Genomic DNA, 19700 nt, shown 5'->3' with positions numbered 1-19700 from the left:
GTTAAGGTTTTTGTTTTTTTTTATTGTTTATCCGTGTTTAATAAAGGTTTGGTTGTTTTTATATAACCTGACTCGATTGATAATCATTGTTGCCGGTTACGTAACAGACATACTCACTGGTTTTTTGGAATGGAGATGCTTGGGTTGGGCAAGTTATTTCTAGTGAAGAGCAAATTATGGCTGAACTCTGACAGTGCACTTCAGTCCTGGCCTGGCATACTGTTTATGTGGAGTTTGCACAAACCTATCCTTGAAGGGTTTCTACTGAATTTTCCAGTTTCCTCCCTCATCACAGAGGAATGTGGATGAGTAGGTCAATTGCTTATTGGGAGAGAGGTTTGCTAATGCTATTGGGGAGAGCTTAAGCTAGATTTGCGGGGGGTGGGAACTGAAGTGAAGAGGCAGAAGATGGGGTGGTTGGTGCACAAGTAGTGACAGCTAGTAGGGAGTTCATGAGGAAGTAAACACAAAATAATCTGCAGATGCTGGGATCAAAGCAACACTCACAACATGCTGGAGGAACTCAGCAGGTCGGGCAGCACCCGTGGAAAAGATCAGTCGACGTTTCCGGCCGGAACCCTTCATCAGGACTGTAGGGGGAAGGAGCAGAGGCCCTATAAAGAAGGTGGGGGGAGGGTGGGAAGGAGAAGGCTGGTAGGTTCCAGGTGAAAAACCAGTAAGGGGAAAGATAAAGGGGTGGGGGAAGGGAGGCAGGGAGGGGATAGGCAGGAAAGGTGAAGAAGGAATAGGGGAAAACGCGATGGGTAGTAGAAGGAGGCGGAACCATGAGGGAGGTGATAGGCAGCTGGGGGAGGGGGCAGAGTGACATAGGGATAGGGGAAGGGAGGGGGAGGGAATTACTGGAAGTTGGTGAATTCTATGTTCATACCAAGGGACTGGAGACTAACTAGACGGTATATGAGGTGTTGCTCCTCCAACCTGAGTTTAGCCTCAGCATGGCAGCAGAGGAGGCCATGTATGGACATATCTGAATGAAAGTGGGAAGCAGAGTTGAAGTGGGTGGCTACTGGAAGATTCTGTCTGTTTTGTGGACTAGTTAACCAGTAGGTTTACTAGCAAAAGGGAACGTAGTGTAGCGGTTAGCATAATGCTTCTATAGCTCCAGTGACCGGGGATCAATTCCCACCACTATCTCCGAGGAGTATGCATGTTCTACGGGCGCTCTGGTCTCCTCCCACAGTCCAAAAACATACCAGTTAGTACGTTAATTGGTCGTTGTAAATTGTCTGGTGATTATGCGAGGGTGAAATAGGTGGGTTGCTGTGTGGCATGGTTCAGCGGGCCGGAAAGGCACTGTATTTCTAAGGGAGTAAATGATGCTGGAGATCTGGCTCATTCAAAGTCTCTTACAGGGGATGGCCCAGTAGATCCTTGCTTGAAATTTTGAAGTTACCTGCTGCTTACAGGCTGAGATGTGTGCCCAATATACTAGCCACTGGCAATTTTACTTTTAGCTATTTATTTAGGGAAATGGCAGTCACCGGCCCTTCCAGCTCACTTTGATCAATTACACCCATGTGACCAATTGACCCACTAACACGTACGTCTGGAACGTGCAAGGAAACCTGCACAGTCACGGGAAGAACAAATAAAGAACTTGCAATTGAACCCAGGTCGCTGGCTCTGTAGTAGTGCCATGCTACTGTACCCTGCTTTGTTCAGACTCGTCACCAGATGGTGATCTAAAGCAGAGGTTACCATGGCCATAAACCCTCAGAGATTGGTGCAGTTTGTAACCTGACTGACAGCTTAAGATCAGATTTGTCTTGTCCTTTGGTTACAAATTTGTACCACCTCCTTCCCTACAACCACTAACAACCTAAAACAGAGTCTGTACTGGGTCTCCTGTGCAGTGAACAGAGAAGAGTTTATGTCACCAGATCTCTTTCACAGATATACTTTTATACTTTATACTTTATTGTCGCCAAACAATTGATACTAGAATGTACAATCATCACAGCGATAATTGATTCTGCGTTTCCCGCTCCCTGGATTACAAATATTAAAGATATAAGTTATTCACTACCAATGCCATCCTCTGAAGGGTAATCACAGATGTAATGCAGCTGCTGTTGGCTGTAACCTTTATGTTGCTCTTCAAACAGCTTCTTCTCCTCCACCATCAGATTTCTGAACAGTCATCAACACAATCTCGTTATTTCTTTTATCTTCTTCTTTCTCCCCCCCCCCTCTTTTTTGCTTGCTTGCTCTCTCTCTCTGTCATTGCTTGCAGATATTTTTAATGTATTGGACTGTACTGCAGCCACAAAACAGCAGACGTTAGTCAGTAATAATAACCCAGATTCTGATTCTAGCAAGTTCGTAAGTCACGATGCAGCTGTGCTTCACTCTTCTGCAGGCCATCGTGACCAACGTCCAACACTGCAATTGAGCTGGTTGTTTAGGCCAACACCCAGCTTACACATGAAATGAGATCATTATCAGTTGTTACAGAGGGATCCAAATCAACTGAGTAAGTGGGCTGGCTGAGGTTTGTCAAATGGTGTTTAGTCTAAGGAAGTGAATGGAGACAGGTATGAACTCTGATAATAAGTTTTACTTTGAACTTTGAGGTATTGCATTTGGAGAAGTCAAAACAGTGTAGGATTTATACAGTGAATGTTGGGGTGCTGGGATGTGTTGTGCAACAGAGGGACCTAGGGGTATGGGAACATAGTTTGCTGAGAGTAAGACTGCAGGTATATAGAGAAGTGAAGACAGTGTTTGGTATGCTGGCCTTCATTGAGTAGATGAGTTGGAATGTTATGTTGCAGTCGAACAAGATGTTGGCGAGGCAGCACTTTGTGCACAGTGCACAGTTTCGGTCACTCTGTTGTAGGAAGAGTGTGATTCAACCGGCAGAGTTCAAAGAAGATTTATGAGAATGTTGCCATGGCTTGAGAGTCTGAGAGATATTGGAGATGTTGGCAGGCTTTGGAGTGTAGGAGATTGAGGGGTGACTTCATAGAGGTGAACGTAATTGTGATTGGTCTAGATGGGGTAAATGCACAGTGTTTTTCCCAGGGGAAGAGGACCCAGAAAACATCAGTCAAGATGAAAGGGAAAGTTTTAAAGGGGCCTGTAGGGGATCTTCTTCATCAAGAGGGAGTTAGATATGGCCCTTGTGGCTAAAGGGATCAGGGGGTATGGAGGGAAGGCAGGTACAGGGTTCTGAGTTGGATGATCAGCCGTGATCATATGAATGGCGGTGCAGGCTCGAAGGGCCGAATGGCCTACTCCTGCACCTATTTTCTATGTTTCTATGTAAGAGAGTGGTGGGTACTTGGAAAGAGCTGCAAGAGAAAGCAGGTGAGACAGATACAATATCAAGACCTAAAGGGCATTTGGATAAGTATGTGAATAGGAAAGATTTAGGGATATATTGGGCCAAATGTGAGCGAATGGGATGAGCTTAGGTAGAACTTTAGTTGGCATGAATGAGTTGGGCTAAATGGCCTGTTTCTCTGCTGTGTGACCCCATCAAGACTGAATTCAATGATCCATGTTCGAATTTCTGCAGTTTTTCTGTTAGAGTGACCGCATCGAGACTGAATTCAATGATTCATGTTAGAGTGACCTGTTTCTCTGCTGTGTGATCCCATCGAGACCAAATTCAATGATTCACATTAGAACTTATGCAGTTTCTGCCTATAAGTACGACTCTAAACTTCCCATCATCAAACTATCAGCTTTTGACCCAATGAATGGAATAATATGCTCGAGCAAGAATTACATTTAGTCTCAATGTGCTGGAGGAGTTCAGCAGGTCAGGCATTATCTACAGATGGGAATAAACGGTTGACGTTTCAGACCGAAACCCCGTGTATGGCTGTAGATTTCCAGTATCTGCAGTACTGCTTGTGTTTATAATCAGTCACACTCCAGCCTCCAGAAAGTACATTCAATATATTTTATTAAGAAGAAGAATTATAAATACTTTTCATGCTCATTCAACATCTGCAGTAAAACACAAGTAAACCATGGACTAAATACATCTTGCAATTTCATTACTTCCTTCACTTCTACCAGCTTGTTTTTGGGAAACAGACAATGTTTGCAGAATAGGTTTGTAATTCTGAATAGCAAATGATGCAGTCCTATGTAACTGGGAAACAATTGCCCACAGACACCATGGGGAGGAAAGGGACAGGGGATTGAAAGTGCAGGGGGCCAGAGGGAGGATAGGGAAGAGTTGCTGTAATCGGGTTTCCTCCCCCAGAACACGGAGTGCTGTGGCAGGCTGCACGCATGGTCTCCCTGGAACAGATGGCGGATGAAGAATGTCTGTATATAGGGAGGGGGAGACAGGAGCCAGGAGCCAGCATAGAGAGGGTGGGCCAGAGGGCCTGCTGGGCTCTGCCATGCTCCACCATCCTCTGGTCACATCTGTTGGGCCGGAGCACCCTCTGCTGGACTGTGGCATGAATTCTCCAACTCCTCAATCTCAATCCACTCAGAAAACTGTTCCCACAAACTAACTTTCACATTGTTTTATTTCAAAGCTGAAGTCCAACACATTTCCTCAGGCAGCAGTGACTTCAAGCAATGTCCAACATCCTGCATGCAATACTCGTTGCGGTTCAATTAACTTTAGCATTCAAGACAAACAAGGAAAGACTTAAAACCAATGAAATGAAGGCAAATGATGGGTGTTCCAGTCTTAATTGGAACACTTCACATTGAGAGGATGTTGACAAAGCTGATTATGAGCTGATTAGGAGCCAGCATAGACAGGGTGAGCCAAAGGTGATTTTAAAAAAATCACCAAGCAATAAATCACCAATCAATAGCTTTTTTTTTGTTGCTTTTGATTTCCAGATCGATTAAAAATAGTTCTAAAATGGGTTTATGCCCAGGAATACTACAGCCTAAAGTAGTTTTGGTGTTGGCACGCGTGGTTGGGCTATGGCCGGGGGAAGTATTGGTGGAAAGGAAGGGACAGAGCAGATTGCAAGGTGGCTGGAGCCTGTGATTTCAGCAACTCTGCGGCAGTCAGGTAGCTGGTGGGGGAGATGCAGCAGTCTGGCAGGCACAAGGCAAGTGGCCGCCATTTGCACCAGCCGCACAGTTCCCTGCAGTACCAACAGCCCTTGTCCAAGTTCCTCTGCTGCACAGGGAGACTGACACAGCTCCACAGTGTGAACTCTGTATCAGAATACAGAGGCACCCCCCCCCCCCAGTGAGTTTCCCAGTAACACAAATCATCCTGGAAGTGGTCATCAGAAACAATCTGTCAGTCAGTCAGGCGGTAACTGTGAAGAAAGTAGGTAACAGCTAACATCTCACTTCTGTCATTTTGTTTCTACCTCGACAGATACCGCCTGACCAACTGAGTTGTCTTTTGAAAGTTTTCTGTTTTATCCTGGACTTTCTGCATTTTAATGGGAGGGAAAATTCCCTGGGGGCTGGCAATGGAAGGGGTGTACTCTGTAATGAATCTCTCCAGCTGGTGTGAAGCAACATTTCTTTGGGACGTTCGACCAAGTGGTGATATGCCTAAAGTTAGCGGAGCCTAAGAGTGGCTCCACCTTTCAGGAAGAGCTGGGACTCCACACCAGGAGGTGACAGACAGGCATTTTGTGAAACTGGTCCATGCCCAATCATTTGCCTTACCGTGTTCAGCTGCCAAATGAAATTTCAGACAAGATTTTAAAATGAGCATTGCAAATCTGCCAGTTCCTACATCAAATACAAACATGGTCCTCAATTTAATTTAAAATGTTGTAATCCAGTGGAGTAACTTGCCAAAATTTTGTACCTGAGAATGACAACAGTACAAGTGAAGACGAAGAGCAGCTTCACATAAACTTTAATAACCCGTGACCCTGAAAGAACAACTGAGAAGCCATAGTTATTCATGAGGAGGAAATGTTTGTAAGTCAGCCAGAGGACTTCTGTTACAGATTACAAGGGAATATGAATACAGTACCTCTCCTGGAAAGAGAGTGACAAAAAGCAGCTTTGAACGGGCATTGCTGATCAAATACAAACCACAGTTCATGCACATGTTTGACCAAAGTCAACCCAGCCTACGTTCAGGCTTGGGCTGTAAGAAGAACAAGTGCCTTCCTGCTCCATGAGGTTCAAACATTCGAATAATCATAGCTGATCTACCCACCTTTATTCCACAAGCTTTAATAATCTTGTCCAAGAAAATAAAATTATCCACCACAATTTTGAAAGTTGCACTTTGTTCTCAAACTCAGCATTATTTTGAGGAGAGAGGCAATAGAAAAGAGGTTGTCAGAACAAAGGAACACATTTCTGAAGGAGTCAGTCTATGCTGTGTTGAGAAGGTTACTAAAAAGGCATTTGGAATCCTGGTCTTTATAAATTGAGGCAAGGACTACAAAAGCAAGCAGGGGTTCTCTGAATCATATTTTGTAATTTAGGTTAATTCTTTGCTGGGAGTCCTATGGCCAGACCAGACATTGGTTTTGAATGGGTTGTCATGGAAACACAGTGAATCCCAGTAAAGACGAACTTTGCTTCAGTGGAGAGGGTTCATTCTTCAAGTCCATGAAGAAAGTTTAATTAAATATTCACAACAGTGAAGAAATGGTAAATAATAAAGGTTCTTGAAAGAATATGTGGAAACTCCCTCTGAAGGAGAGAACACACTGAACCTGGCTTTGGGAAATGAGCCACGTTGGGTGAGTAAATATTCTGGGAATAGTAATCACAACTCATTATGTTTTGAAATAGTTATGAGCAAGAATAAAATTGGATCTTGCGGGAAGGGACTAAATTGATGAAGGGCAAATTTAAACAGGATAAGATACAAGCTAAGTGGTGTTGATAGGGAACAGCTGCTATCTGATATCTGGGAGCAGTTTAAAAGACCCGCTGGCCAGAGTTCAGGATCGGAATATCTGGTAAAGAACAAGGACAAGGATGGTAAGGCATGGGAACCTTGCATGACTCAAGAGGCCTGAATTTAGTCAGGAAGGAAATGGAAGCATACGTAAGGTTTGGGAAGCAGAAATTAGAGTGGGCCCTTGTGGAATATAAAGAGAGTAGGAAAGTGCTGAAGCAGATGATTAGGAAACCAAATGTGACCATGAAATGTCCTTGTAAGCAGGATCAAGGAGAATTACAGGGTATTTTATACATCAAAAAAAGAGGATAACTAAGGACAGGTTAGGTCCACCTAAGGATAAAGGAAGGAATTTGTCCTGGGAGTCAGAGCAAATGGCTCAGGTACTAAATGAGTACTTTGTGTCAGTATTTACTGAGGAGAAGGATTGGGAGAGAGTGAACGCAGAGTGGGACATGCTCATGTGCTGGGACATTTGGAGATTAAGGAAAAGGTAGTGCTGGCTCCTCTCAGAGCATCAAGGTAGGTAAGTCCCCAGGGCCTGATGATATATATCCCAGAATATTGAAAGAAGCAAGTGAAGAGATTGCTGGGGCTTTGACAAAGATCTTGGTGTCTTCACTAACAATAGGTGAGGTCCCAGAGGACTGGAGAGTGACAGATGTTGTGTCCAAGAAAGGAAATAGATATAATCGACGGAACTATGGGCCAGTGAACCTCACGTCAGTGATAGGGAGAGGATACTGAAGAATAGGATTTATGTGCATTTGGAAAGGCATAGCTTTGCACAGGTTAGGTTATGCCTTACAAACTTGATTAGTTTTTTGAGAAGGTGTCAAAGGTGCTGAACGAGGGCAAAGCAGTTTACATTATTTACATGGACATGAGGCATTTGACAAGGTGCCTTGTGCTAGGTTGCATCAGAAGATACATGGGATTCAAAGTGAACTGGCTTGTCCATAGAAGAACAGAGGGTAGAAGTGGAAGGCGGCTATTCTGGCTGGAGGTCCGTGACCAGTGGCGTTCCACAAAGATCAGTGCGGGACATCAGTTGTTTGTGGTATATATCAATGATCTGGTTGAAAATGTCGATGGTGGATCTGCAAGTTTGTGGGTGACACCAAGATTGGTGGAGTTGTGGACAATACACTCAAAAAATACTTAGGATATAGATTAGTTACAGATACTGTTAGAGAAGTGGCAGGTAGAGTTTAATCCAGGCAAGTGTGAGGTGTTGCACTCTGGGGTGTCAAATGGAAGGACAGCGTGTACAGTTAGTGTGGACCCTTTAGTAGCATTGACGTACAGAGGGATCTTGATGTCCAGGTCCATAGTTCACTGTAAGGGCTACATAAATGGTGGTAAAGAAGGCGTATGGCATGCTTACCTGCATTAGTAGAGTAAGCAAGTCGTACTGCAGCTGTATAAAACTTCAGTCCAACCACACTTGGGAGTATTGCCTGCACTTCTGGTCACCACACTATAGGAAGGATGTGGACACTCTGGAGAGGATGCAGAAGAGGTTCGCCAGGCTGCTGCCAAGATTAGAGAGTATGAAGAATGGAGAGATTGCACAAACTTGGGTTGTCCTCCCTAGAGCGCTGGAGACTAAGAGGGGACAGAAGAATTTTTTAAGGTTATAAGAGGCATAGGCCCCCCCCAATAGAAATGTCAAACACCAGAGCACATGCCTTTAAGGTCAGAGGGGAGATATTTAAAGATGGTGCGAGGGGCAAGTTTCTTTTTGCAGAGAGTGTGGACGTTTGAAATGAGTTACTCAGGGTAGTACTGGAATCAGGCATTGTGATGGACTTTAGACACGTGAATATGAAAGGCAAAGGAGGCACATGAATGATGCACAGAGGAATGCCCAGTCAGTAGGTTAGCAGGCAGGTCAGGAACCTGGGGATACAGTCAACACCTTGAGCAAAGGCTGTAGGAGGACTGAAACAGAATCCGTGCTTCCAACAGGAAATCGAGGGGTACTGGAGAGAGCTAGGCTATGGGAAGAAGGTGGATCAGCAAACACACAGAGGACTGAATGGACTCTTTCTCCTGTCTTCATGATTCAATTATTTTCAACCCTGGTGAATTGATCCAGGTGAATCTGCAGCGAACACTACAAAAGAATTTATCCTCTAATTGAATGGAGATTAATCTCAATTCCATAGGTCATTGTCACCACTTGGTGTTCTAGTCCCTTGAGATGAAGACCAACATTCCAAAAGCCTTTTAAGTTATTAGAAGAGAGACCCCGGCAATGCTCAGTCAAAGTACGATTGGAGGGTGCCACGGCGACGGATGTCACATGTCCAGCAATGAAAGCTTCCGCCCAAAGAATTGGCATTCCGGATGTCGACTTTAACTGTGGCAATTCCTAAAGGAAAAGAGGAATTCTCAGTTAACCAGGAACTCCTGTTGGTGTTGCTGCAGTACGTAAGCCTTATTGTAACAGACAAATATTGGGATAATGGGAAAGCATCTGTTCATTGGGAATATGCTAATGACTACTCACTGCTTGGCCAAACTGTGTGTAAGAGAGTCGTGTGACATGGACATGGGTCCTTCAGTACCCATACCAAGTCAAGTGTCAAGTGAAATGAAGTTTTTTGTCATTTAACTACACATGTGTACAGTATATAATGTATATAACCATCTAATGTCTATAGACAGGACAGCGTTTCTCCAAACCAGGGCGTAAAACACAGCAAGTAGTACACATAACACGCGATAACTTATGAGGTAAGGATAAAATCTACAGATGAATCACACATGAATAACAAACTAAAGTGCATCAATATTAAATATTGTCGGGTGCCAAACAGATTAACCAGTAACATTTCGAATACGGTGCGGCTGGGAGATCAGAAGCCTAATGGTCTGGGGGAAGAAACTGTTTCTCATCCTAACTGTTCTTGTTTTTATGCATCATAGTCTCCTGCCTGATGGTAGGAAGTCGAGGAAGATGGTGGATGGATGGGTGGGATCCTTGATAATACTAAGGGCCCTGCGTACGCAGCGCTCCTGATAAATGTCCCCGATGGATGGCAGGGAGGCCCCTATGATCCTCTCAGCCATTCTCACAGTCCGAAGCTCGACTGCTCCCATACCAGATGGAGATGTGACTTGTCAGGATGCTCTCAATGGTGCAATTACAATGGGGGGGGAGCCTTGCTTGCCTCAATCTTTTAGGAAGTGGAGGCACTGCTGTGCCTTCTTGTTCAGGGAGCTGATATTAAGGGACCAGGTGAGGTCATCCATGATATAAACTTACAGGAACTTGGTGCACTTAACTCTCTCTACAGAGAAGCCAGAAATCTGCAGATGTTCCAGCTCTCTATACTGATCTATACTAATCTAAACTGCTATCACCCAGCCAGTACCTTCTATGGAATAGAGTTTCAACTGCTCAGTGAAATGTGGCTTTTCAATTTTATGAGAATTTCTGCCTTTCTGGCAGTGCGTCGGATGTTTCAACCACCTTCAGGTGGGGAAATTTTTCCTCAGATCCCCTCTAAATCCAGGGGAGCAGAATTAGGCCATTTGGCCCATCGAGTTGTCTCTGCCATTTCATCATGGCTGATCCCATTTTCCCTCTCAGCCCCAATCTTCTGCCTTCTCCCTGTATCCTTTCATGCCCTGACCAATCAAGAATCTATCAACTTCTTCTTTAAATATGCCCGGTGACTTGGCCTCCAAAGCTTCCCATGGGCGACAAATTCCACAGATTCACTACTCTCTGGCTAAAGAAATTCCTCCTCATCTACATTCTAAATGGATAGCCATCTGTTCTAAGACTGGGTCCTCTGGTCTTAGACTCTCCCACAATAAGACTTAACCCTGGCCCTCCTATTCTGGTGTCAATTTAACCCTGTTCATTGAAAACAGTGCACTTTGATGCCTTAGAGGTTGCTCTGAGTATTTAATTAATAAATCTGGGAAGTTTGTATAAACTGAATGATACAAGAGGCAAATTTCCAAGATCCTTTCTAATGTATCGATTTTCAGAGGTAAATGGTGAGAATTCAGGAGTTACAAAAGATTTGAATAGAGTTTCTGACAAAGCATGAAGTGGTTCTGGAGCTGATCTCTACTTTAGGCTTCAGCTGGAGTTAGTTACCTAATGATGCAGCCTGGTAACACGCCTTTCCAGCCCAACAAGCCTATGTTTCCCAATTACACCCACAGTTACAGGCCTTTCCAGCCCAACAAGCCTGTGTTTCCCAATTACACCCACAGTTACAGGCCTTTCCAGCCCAACAAGCCAGAGTTGTCCTTATCAAATGCCTTCTGAAAATCCAAGTAAATGACATCCGCTGCCTCTCCTTTGTCCACCCTGCTTGTTACTTCCTGGAAAAACTCTAACAGATTTGTCAGACAAGATTTCATTACCTAGTTTCTCAAACATCTTTTGAATTGTAGTTTCATTCTTTTCGATCATCACTCGCTTCTCATCCAGCATCAGAACATTCATGGACAGCCACTTGGAAGACATCCACAGGGGGTGATCTGCAATAAGATTGCACCAGTGATTTTACAAGTTGGCTGCCAAGATTTGTGTGTTTTTTTAAAATAACAAAGAAGGTTGTTTTCTTTGTAAGTGTTTTAGGGAAATAAATATTTAACATTTGCATCCACGACCTTTCTCCAGAAGAGCTTCTGGGCCGAAGGACCTCTTTCTGTGCTGATTTTCTTTAACAAAGCGTGCTCTAAAGGACCTGGACGATCCAGACTGAGATCAGGTCTGCCAGCCACTCCCCAGCTGGCCAGGGCTGGAGAACTCATGGCTTCAATCTTCCATAAGGTAGATTCTACCTCAGTGGACACCTGCCCACCCAATCCTCTCCTAAAACTCATCCCCTAATCTGCTCCTCAAACCCAACCATCTGCACCCCAGTCCACAGCAGTTCACGTCCTGTGGGAGGTGAACATGGAAGTCAGCCTTTGAGTTTCAGATGAACATGAGGTACCAGACCTCTGGGGCATCACACCTGATTGACTGGTTCAGGCTGAGCAACTCCCAGAAAACACACATGGAAGGATTCTGATCTTTTTAAGCCATGATAATTTAAAAATGATAGAATTTTAAGAACTTTCTTTAAGAAGTTTCATTGAGTGCTTTTAGAGGAGATTGAATGCAGGATCACTCCAACCAGCGTCTGGAATTCTGGAAAGTCATCGTTAACTGAATAGGACTGAAAAGTTTTAAATCTGTTTCTAAGTAGTTGGCTGCTGTCAGACGCTGTGGCAGAAGCTCACCACACTCGTACTAACCGATCACCACAAACATTGATCATGGAGTAACTCCTTAACCCGACAGTCATTACCAGGTTGAAGGGCTTGTGTATTGTCCAATAAAGCTGTGGTACTTACCATCTGAGATCAGAGGAGTAGGGGGGAAGATGATAGTCCAGCCAGCTTTTTTGAAGATATCGATCTGAAAATTGAAAGTGGGGGATGAATGAATGGGGATCAGAGTTTCAGGGAATCAGCTGTGTCGATCCCCGCATAATAGAGAGACACACGGACTTCATCCACAAGGAGTAACATCAGAGCCTCTCCATGCTGATGGTAAGTTTTCATTGTTACCGTCTCTGGGTCCTCACCATCACTAATCCCAGCTGCTTGCCAGCTGTTGTGGCGCTGGACACCAGCTACATAGTGTTAAGAAAAGATGCGCTGGAGAGGGTTCAGAGGCGGTTCAAGGATGGTTCCAGGAATGAAAGGGTTATCATATGAGGAACATTTGATAGTTCTGGGCCTGCACTCATTGAAATTTAGAAGGATTTGGGGTGAGGGGGGAATCTCATTTAAACCTTTTGAATGTTGAAAGGCCTAGACAGAGAAGATATAGAAAGGATGTTTCCCATGGTGGGGGAGTGAGGGCACAGCCTCAGGATAGAGGGGTATCCATTTAAAACAGAGATGTGGAGAAATTTCTTCAGCCAGATGGTGGTGAATTTGTGGAATTTATTACCATGGGCAGCTGTGGAGGTCAGCTCATTGGATGTATTTAAGGCAGGGCTTGACAGGTTTTTGGATTGGACATGGCATCAAAGGTTATGGGGAGAAGGCCGGGGAATGGTGCAGAGGAGGGAAAAAAGGATCAACGATGATTGAATGGCCGAGCAGACTTGGTGGGCCAAATGACCTAATTCTGCTCCTATGTCTTATTCTCCTGTTATGTCTGTTTGTCCCACTCCCATCAAGGAGGACGTGAAACGGTATCCATGCCAGGACCACCAGACTCAAAAACAGTTACTTTCCCAGAGCAGTAAGGTTGATCGATGCCTCTGACCACCAACTCCGACACTTTTTTTATTATTTCCCCTTATGTACAGCTGGGCATGACTTTATGGACATATAATCAATCTAGTCTATGTATATAATCAATCTAATCTATTCATATAATCAATCTAATCTATGTATATGAGCTATTTATATTTACTCTTTTTTTATTATTGTTGTGTTCTTTATGTTATTGTATTTCTTTTTGTGCTGCATCTGATCTGGAATAACAATTATTTCATTCTCCTTGCACTTGTGTACAGGAAATGATATTAAACAATCTTCAGTCTTCAACCTTATACTGGAGCGTTTAGTCATTAAAAACAGAGGCAGGAAATACAAAGAGAATACTTCATACTGACACAGTTTGCTTTAAAACTCTGATCCCAATCCTTTTATCCGAAATCAACTTAGCCGCAGCTCACCTGATGACAGGGTCGGTCTGGGTTTGACAGGACCAGACCAGGGCCAATGATGTTGAAAGTTGCATCAATGTGCATGGGGTTTGGATCCCTGAAGGAAATGGTGTGAACCCTGTATGTCGGAGCAAGGTGTCTCCGCATCCACTCAATCCCCAGGAAATTAGTCACCTGGAAACGTAGGACAATCTCATTGTAATGACTTCTTGGAGTTTGGAGAAAAGCTGAGCAGCAAACAATGTGATCGCAGAGCTGGAGGGTCAGGCTGAGGTCAGTCTTGAATCCGCACAGGAGAAACAACTGAAAGCAGCTGAGGTTGGGGGAGTTAGTGGGACCATCGGAGCTGTGTGAGGCTGACACAATGTTCCTACCTGGCTCCTCTGTACAAATATATCCTTCCCAGCTCTTATGAAGTCAGCAGCATCGAAGCATGGTTCAAACTCGGTGGTGACAAATTTCCCTTCAGCTGCCAACTTGTGCCTGTCTTCCACGGACAGAATAGGGTATTCCTGCACGGGAAACACTCCTCTTACATCAAAGCAGAACGTGGGACATGGCACCCCTCCCCACACAGACTCTGAGGTGCTTCCTGCGCCCACCCCCGAAGGGCCCATTCATCATTTTGGCACAACATGCACAAAATTCTGGAGGAACTCAGCAGGCCAGGCACCATCTACGGCAAAGAGTAACCAGTGGATGTTTTGGGCCGAGACCCTTCATCAGTACTGCTCCTGTGTGAAGGATCTGTGTTCACCATTTGTTCTGCCCCTGTTTACAACCCAAAACTTGTTGACAGTTTTCAAGGATCAAAGATTAATTTCCAGGTGCAAACAGCTCACTGAGCATTTTTATAAATGATTTTATTCGAATACCCATTTATTAAAAATATTGCAATGGGGGAAGAAAGGATCAATTTCAAGTTGAACTTCATTGTCATTCAATGGTGCACGTGTATACAGCTAAACAAAACAATGTTGGTCAGGGACCAAGGTGCAAAACACCATACATACATCACACAGCACATAAAATAATATTAACAGATTAAAAAAGAGCAGTCGAATAGGAGGAAAAGATTGTGTGACCAAGTCTCCAGGCGCTGGTGACTGGCTGACTAATGTCATTACCTGTAGCGTGTAGGAGACAAGTGACCCACGGTGACCGACGCAGTGTGGGTGTGACAAGGCTGCACCTATCCTTCATTCTACGGAGGAAAGTAATTTCAAACATTCACAGAAGGATTAAGGTTCTGGTTCCCCCTCCCTGCCCAGAAAACCCCACCCTAACATAGGCTGGATTCCCTGCCTGAACACCTGGTCTGACGTCCGGTGAGTTAACCCTGTGAAAACTCCCAACTCGAGGACCGCCCCGTCTGTCAATGGAGTAGGAGTATTCTTCTGCTGCTCTTAGTTTTCTTTCTTTCCCCCTAGTTTAAGCTTTGAATTTAAAATTTTTACTTGTTGATTCTTGAGGGTGATCAATATGTCTATGTCTACAAGAAGTGGGAAGAATTTACCTGAACTCAGTGATAAAGGTAATGGGAAAGGAAAGGTGCAAAAGGAAAGATCTGATGAAATGCCATCGTGGGCTGAAGATATCGTTCGGACACTGAATTCAATTAAGGATCAGAATGGATCAGTTAAAGACCAACTGGAAAAGAATAGTAATGAAATGAAGTCATTTCCGGGAAAACTTAAAGACCTGGAAACTCAAGTTATTTCACACGAGGGGGAATTGAAGGTAACTAAGCAAAAGCTGTCTGAAGCTACAACTCATTTGGAAAGATATCAAAATAAGATCATAGACCTGGAGACTAGGTCTCAACGAAGGAATATAAGAATTGTTGGGCTGCAGGAAGGAGCTGAAGATGCAGATCTAATGGCTTACTTTGGTAAGCTTTTCCACACTTTATTTCCTTCCATTCTATCAAAGCCGCCTGCTATAGAAAGGGCACACAGGGCGTTTATCTTGAAATCGAAGGACTCTAGTAAACCAAGATCTGTTCTGGTTTGCTTTCATCACTTTAAAATTAAAGATCAAATAATACGACAGGCAAGAAAACAGAGAGTTTTTAGATTTATGGAATCTGAGCTCCGCTTCTAAGAAGATTATCCAACAGAGATAATGGAACAAAGATCAAAATTTGTCCTGGTAATGAAACAAGCATATGATAAGAATCTTTTCCCATCTTTGAGGTATCCAACAAGAATTAAAATTTTCCCTGCTAATTCTCCTCCTCGTACTTTTTTTGATCCAAAATCTGCACTGGATTTTGTTCAGGCTTTGCCTGCCGCTGTCACCAACATCGCTGTGGAATGATCCGTCTGAAAGGCTGTTTGGCTATTTCTATATTATTCACATTTTGGGAAGAAGATTTGTGAAGGTCACTTATATATTTCATCGATAGTCTAAATAAAGAACAAGGGGAGTTGTTCTTTATTACATATTATTGGTTTCCCTTTGGAAAGGTTTATGGTTTAAGTATCTCTGCTGAAATGATCTCTGGACATTTTATGACTGAGGGAAGAAGATAAGGCGATTTGTTCCTTTAATTTAATACTTGGTAGCTAATTGGTAGTTTTCCCTACTAATAGGGCTTTTTATATATTTTTCTGTTTTATTATAACATTTTATAATTGAATTTAAAGCTTTTTTAGGGAATTAATATTAAACTTAAACATGGCGCTGGATTTTCTCTCTAAGAGATAACATTATTTGGTTCTTTCTTGTTTATCAGTCGATGGAATGTAAATACTTTTTTCTCCTGAGACTTTATTGTCTTTCTCACAAGGTCACTCTACTTTTTTAATAACTGGGGGGAGGGAAAGAAAACACAGACAGAGCAGTCAGCAGCTTTGAATTCTATCGTAGATCGCTTGCCTTTTTCGGGCTTCCCGGTGTGGGTGGGTGGGTTTAGAGTTAGTTTTTTCCCATTGGGTGGTTCCGGAGCATGCGTGTTTTCTATTTGGTTGTAGTCTTCATCGCTGCCATCTTTGATCATCCTGTATTGGTATGTGCTTTGTGCATGTATAAAGTAGAATGAAATTATAGTATGCTGTTCAAACGGATTAATATAATAAGTTGGAATGTACGTGGTTGGAATCATCCTGTTGAACGAAAGAAGACTTTTAAAATTATTAACCGATTCCAACCTGATATAATTTTTGCTCAAGAGACGGATATCAGGGCGGGAGATCAAAATAGATTTTTTGGATGGTGGAATGGTTTGCAATTCCACTCTACTTCTCAGAGTAAAACAAAAGGCGTGTCTATTTTCATTAAACCTAATATATTTATTCAAGAGGATATTGAATCAGATTCTAATGGTAAATTTTTAATTGTTAAAGGAACAATCTGTAACAGAAAAGTTGTTTTGGTTAATTTGTATGGTCCTAACTTAGAAGATCCTTCTTTTTTTAAAAAGATATTTGCTTTACTGCCTGACTTAAATGAATATATGCTCATAATGGGTGGGGATTTAAATTGTTGTTTAAATCCTATGATTGATAAGAGCTCAACCAATCAGCGACTTCCAAATCGATCCGCGTCATTTATTAATTCGTTTTTGATTGATTTTGGGTTGATTGATTTGTGGAGGTATCTTCATCCCAACAATAGAGAATATTCTTTCTTCTCACATGTTTATAAAAAATATTTGAGGATCGATTATATTATAATCGATCCCCGCTTCATGCCTAGTGTTAAAACTTGCGAATATGATGCTATTGCTATATCTGATCATACACCTCTGAGTTTGTCTTTTGAATTTGATGATGTCACTCTTGCCCGCCCACCTTGGCGCATGTCTCAGACATTATTGCAAAACTCTGACTTTGTCACTTTCATTGAAACCCAGATAAAAGAATTTTTTCTTTTTTATGATATAGGGGGTATGTCTAAATTAGTTATATGGGATACATTTAAAGCATTTTTACATGGTCAGATTATTTCTTATTCAGCTAAACTTAAAAAACAAACGAAAGCAGAATTAGATAGAATTTCAAAACAAATTAAAGATTTAGATAGTATTTATGCAATTTCCCCCAATACTGATTTATTTAAACAAAGGGTGGAACTTCAATCACAATATAACCTGTTATTAACTCATCCCATTGAAGGTTATTTACTTAAGTTAAAGAGCCAATTTTATATGTCTGGAGATAAAAATAATAAACTGCTTGCATCTCAATTAAAAATGGCTGCAGCCAAAAGGCAAATCATGAAAATTCGTAGGAAAGATGGTACCTTAGCTCAGGAATATGAGGAAATTAATAAGATTTTTCAAGATTTTTATGCTGAGCTATATAAATCTCAATGTCCATTAGATTCCTCTAAAATGAATGCTTTTTTACGAAAGATTGTTTTTCCTAAAATTTCGGCTGAGGATCAAAAGATTCTCGATGCTCAAATTACTGAAGCCGAAATTCATTAAGCTATTTTTTCAATGCAATCTGGTAAGTCCCTAGGACTTAATGGCTATCCTGTAGAATTTTATAAAAAATTTGGAAAGTTGCTCTCTCCGTATATGTTGGAAAAGCTTAAGGATTCTTTTGTGAAAGGTGACTTACCCTCTACTTTTTATGAGGCCTCTATTTCTTTAATTCTTAAAAAAGATAAAGATCCTTCTGACTGTGCTTCATATAGACCTATTTCATTACTGAATGTTGACGCTAAGATCTTGTCAAAGATAATGGCCAATCGGTTGGAGAATATTTTGGGTAAAATTATTTGTAAAGATCAAAGGCTTTATAAACGGTCGCTATTCCTTTTCAAATGTTCGGAGACTACTTAACATTATATATTCATCCTCTTCTAAAATTCCACAATGTGTTGTATCTTTGGATGCTAAAAAAGCATTCAACCGAGTCGAAAGGAAATACTTATTCAATGTTTTAGAGAAATTTGGCTTTGTTGTTAATTTTAATAATTGGATTAAAATGATATATAAAGCCCCTATTGCTACTGTTGTTACTAACAATTGTAGGTCTCCTTTTTTTCAGCTTTCATGGGGGACAAGGCAAGGCTGTCCATTAAGTCCTTTGTTGTTTAATTTAATATTAGAACCCCTTGCTATTGCTCTTCGTGAGGCTAAAAATATCCATGGGATCTTTGTGAATGAGACCATGCATAAGGTCTCTCTTTATGCTGATGATTTATTGATTTATATATCTAACCCTGACAAATCCATGCCTGCCCTGTTAAAATTATTTAATGAATTCGGGGGTTTTTCAGGATATAAAATTAGTTTTAGGAAAAGTGAATTATTTCCTTTAAATTATTCTGTCTCTATATATGATAATACTCCTTTTAAAGTTTCAGACTCTTTTAGATATTTAGGTATTATAATTACTAAAAAATATAAGGATCTTTATAAAGCTAATTTTGTTCTCTTAGTAGACTCTAAGAAGTATTTATTTAGTAGATGGAGTCCACTTACATTTTCACTTGTTAGTCGTATTCATATAGTTAAAATGACGATTCTACCGAAATTTTTATATTTATTTCAGAATATTCCTGTTTTTTTGACTAGGAAGTTTTTTGATCGGATTGATTCTATTATTTTATTATTTGGAATAATAAAAGACCAAGAATTAGTAAATATCATTTACAAAAATTAAAAAAGGATGGAGGTCTTGCTTTGCCTAATTTTAGAATGTATTATTGGGCTGTTAATCTGCGATATATGTCATTTTGGTTATACTGGGTTGATACGAGTGATCGGCCAATTTGGGTAGACCTGGAACTAAAAGTTGTAAAACAGTTTTATTTAACCTCGTTATTGGGGGCTCCTTTACCTATGCAATTAGGTAAAGTTGTTAATTTAAACCTATATCCTGGGATTAAGTATTCTTTACAAATTTGGCTCCAGTTCTGCAATTTTTTTAATCTTAAAAAAATTTAAACTTTGTAGTTTAATTTACCGAAATTACTTTTTTAAGCCTTCTTTGAGTGATCCAATTTTTTTTACTTTGGAAAAATAAAGGTATTAATTCTTTTGTGGATTTATTTAAAGAAGATAGATTGATGTCCTTTGAACAATTAATTGATAAATATTCTCTTTCATATTCACACTTTCTGCAATACTTTCAAGTTAGATTTTTTTACAAAAATATTTAAGTAATTTCCCTTACATATTGGAGGCTGACCTGTTAGATACT

At 41.6% G+C, this 19700-nt stretch overlaps 1 protein-coding gene across 2 annotated transcripts in view; it reads right to left on the bottom strand.

The window, feature by feature from the left end:
* Positions 1-3938: 3938 nt before the first annotated feature.
* gatm (glycine amidinotransferase (L-arginine:glycine amidinotransferase)) overlaps positions 3939-19700 on the bottom strand; it is a 47371-nt gene continuing 31609 nt past the window's right edge. For both annotated transcript variants that reach the window (XM_063066316.1, XM_063066314.1), the window contains exons 5-9: positions 13917-14054; positions 13552-13716; positions 12212-12275; positions 11231-11347; positions 3939-9215 (exon numbers count right to left, since the gene is read on the bottom strand). In XM_063066316.1, coding sequence (XP_062922386.1) covers positions 9103-9215; positions 11231-11347; positions 12212-12275; positions 13552-13716; positions 13917-14054 — 597 coding nt within the window. In that variant the 3' untranslated portion in view covers positions 3939-9102. The remainder of the gene's footprint in view (positions 9216-11230; positions 11348-12211; positions 12276-13551; positions 13717-13916; positions 14055-19700) is intronic.

This window comes from Mobula hypostoma, chromosome 13 (assembly GCF_963921235.1).
Source record: "Mobula hypostoma chromosome 13, sMobHyp1.1, whole genome shotgun sequence".
NCBI lineage: Eukaryota > Metazoa > Chordata > Chondrichthyes > Myliobatiformes > Myliobatidae > Mobula > Mobula hypostoma.
The sequence above is the reverse complement of the archived record's forward strand: the minus strand, read 5'-3'. Positions and strand labels throughout refer to the sequence as shown.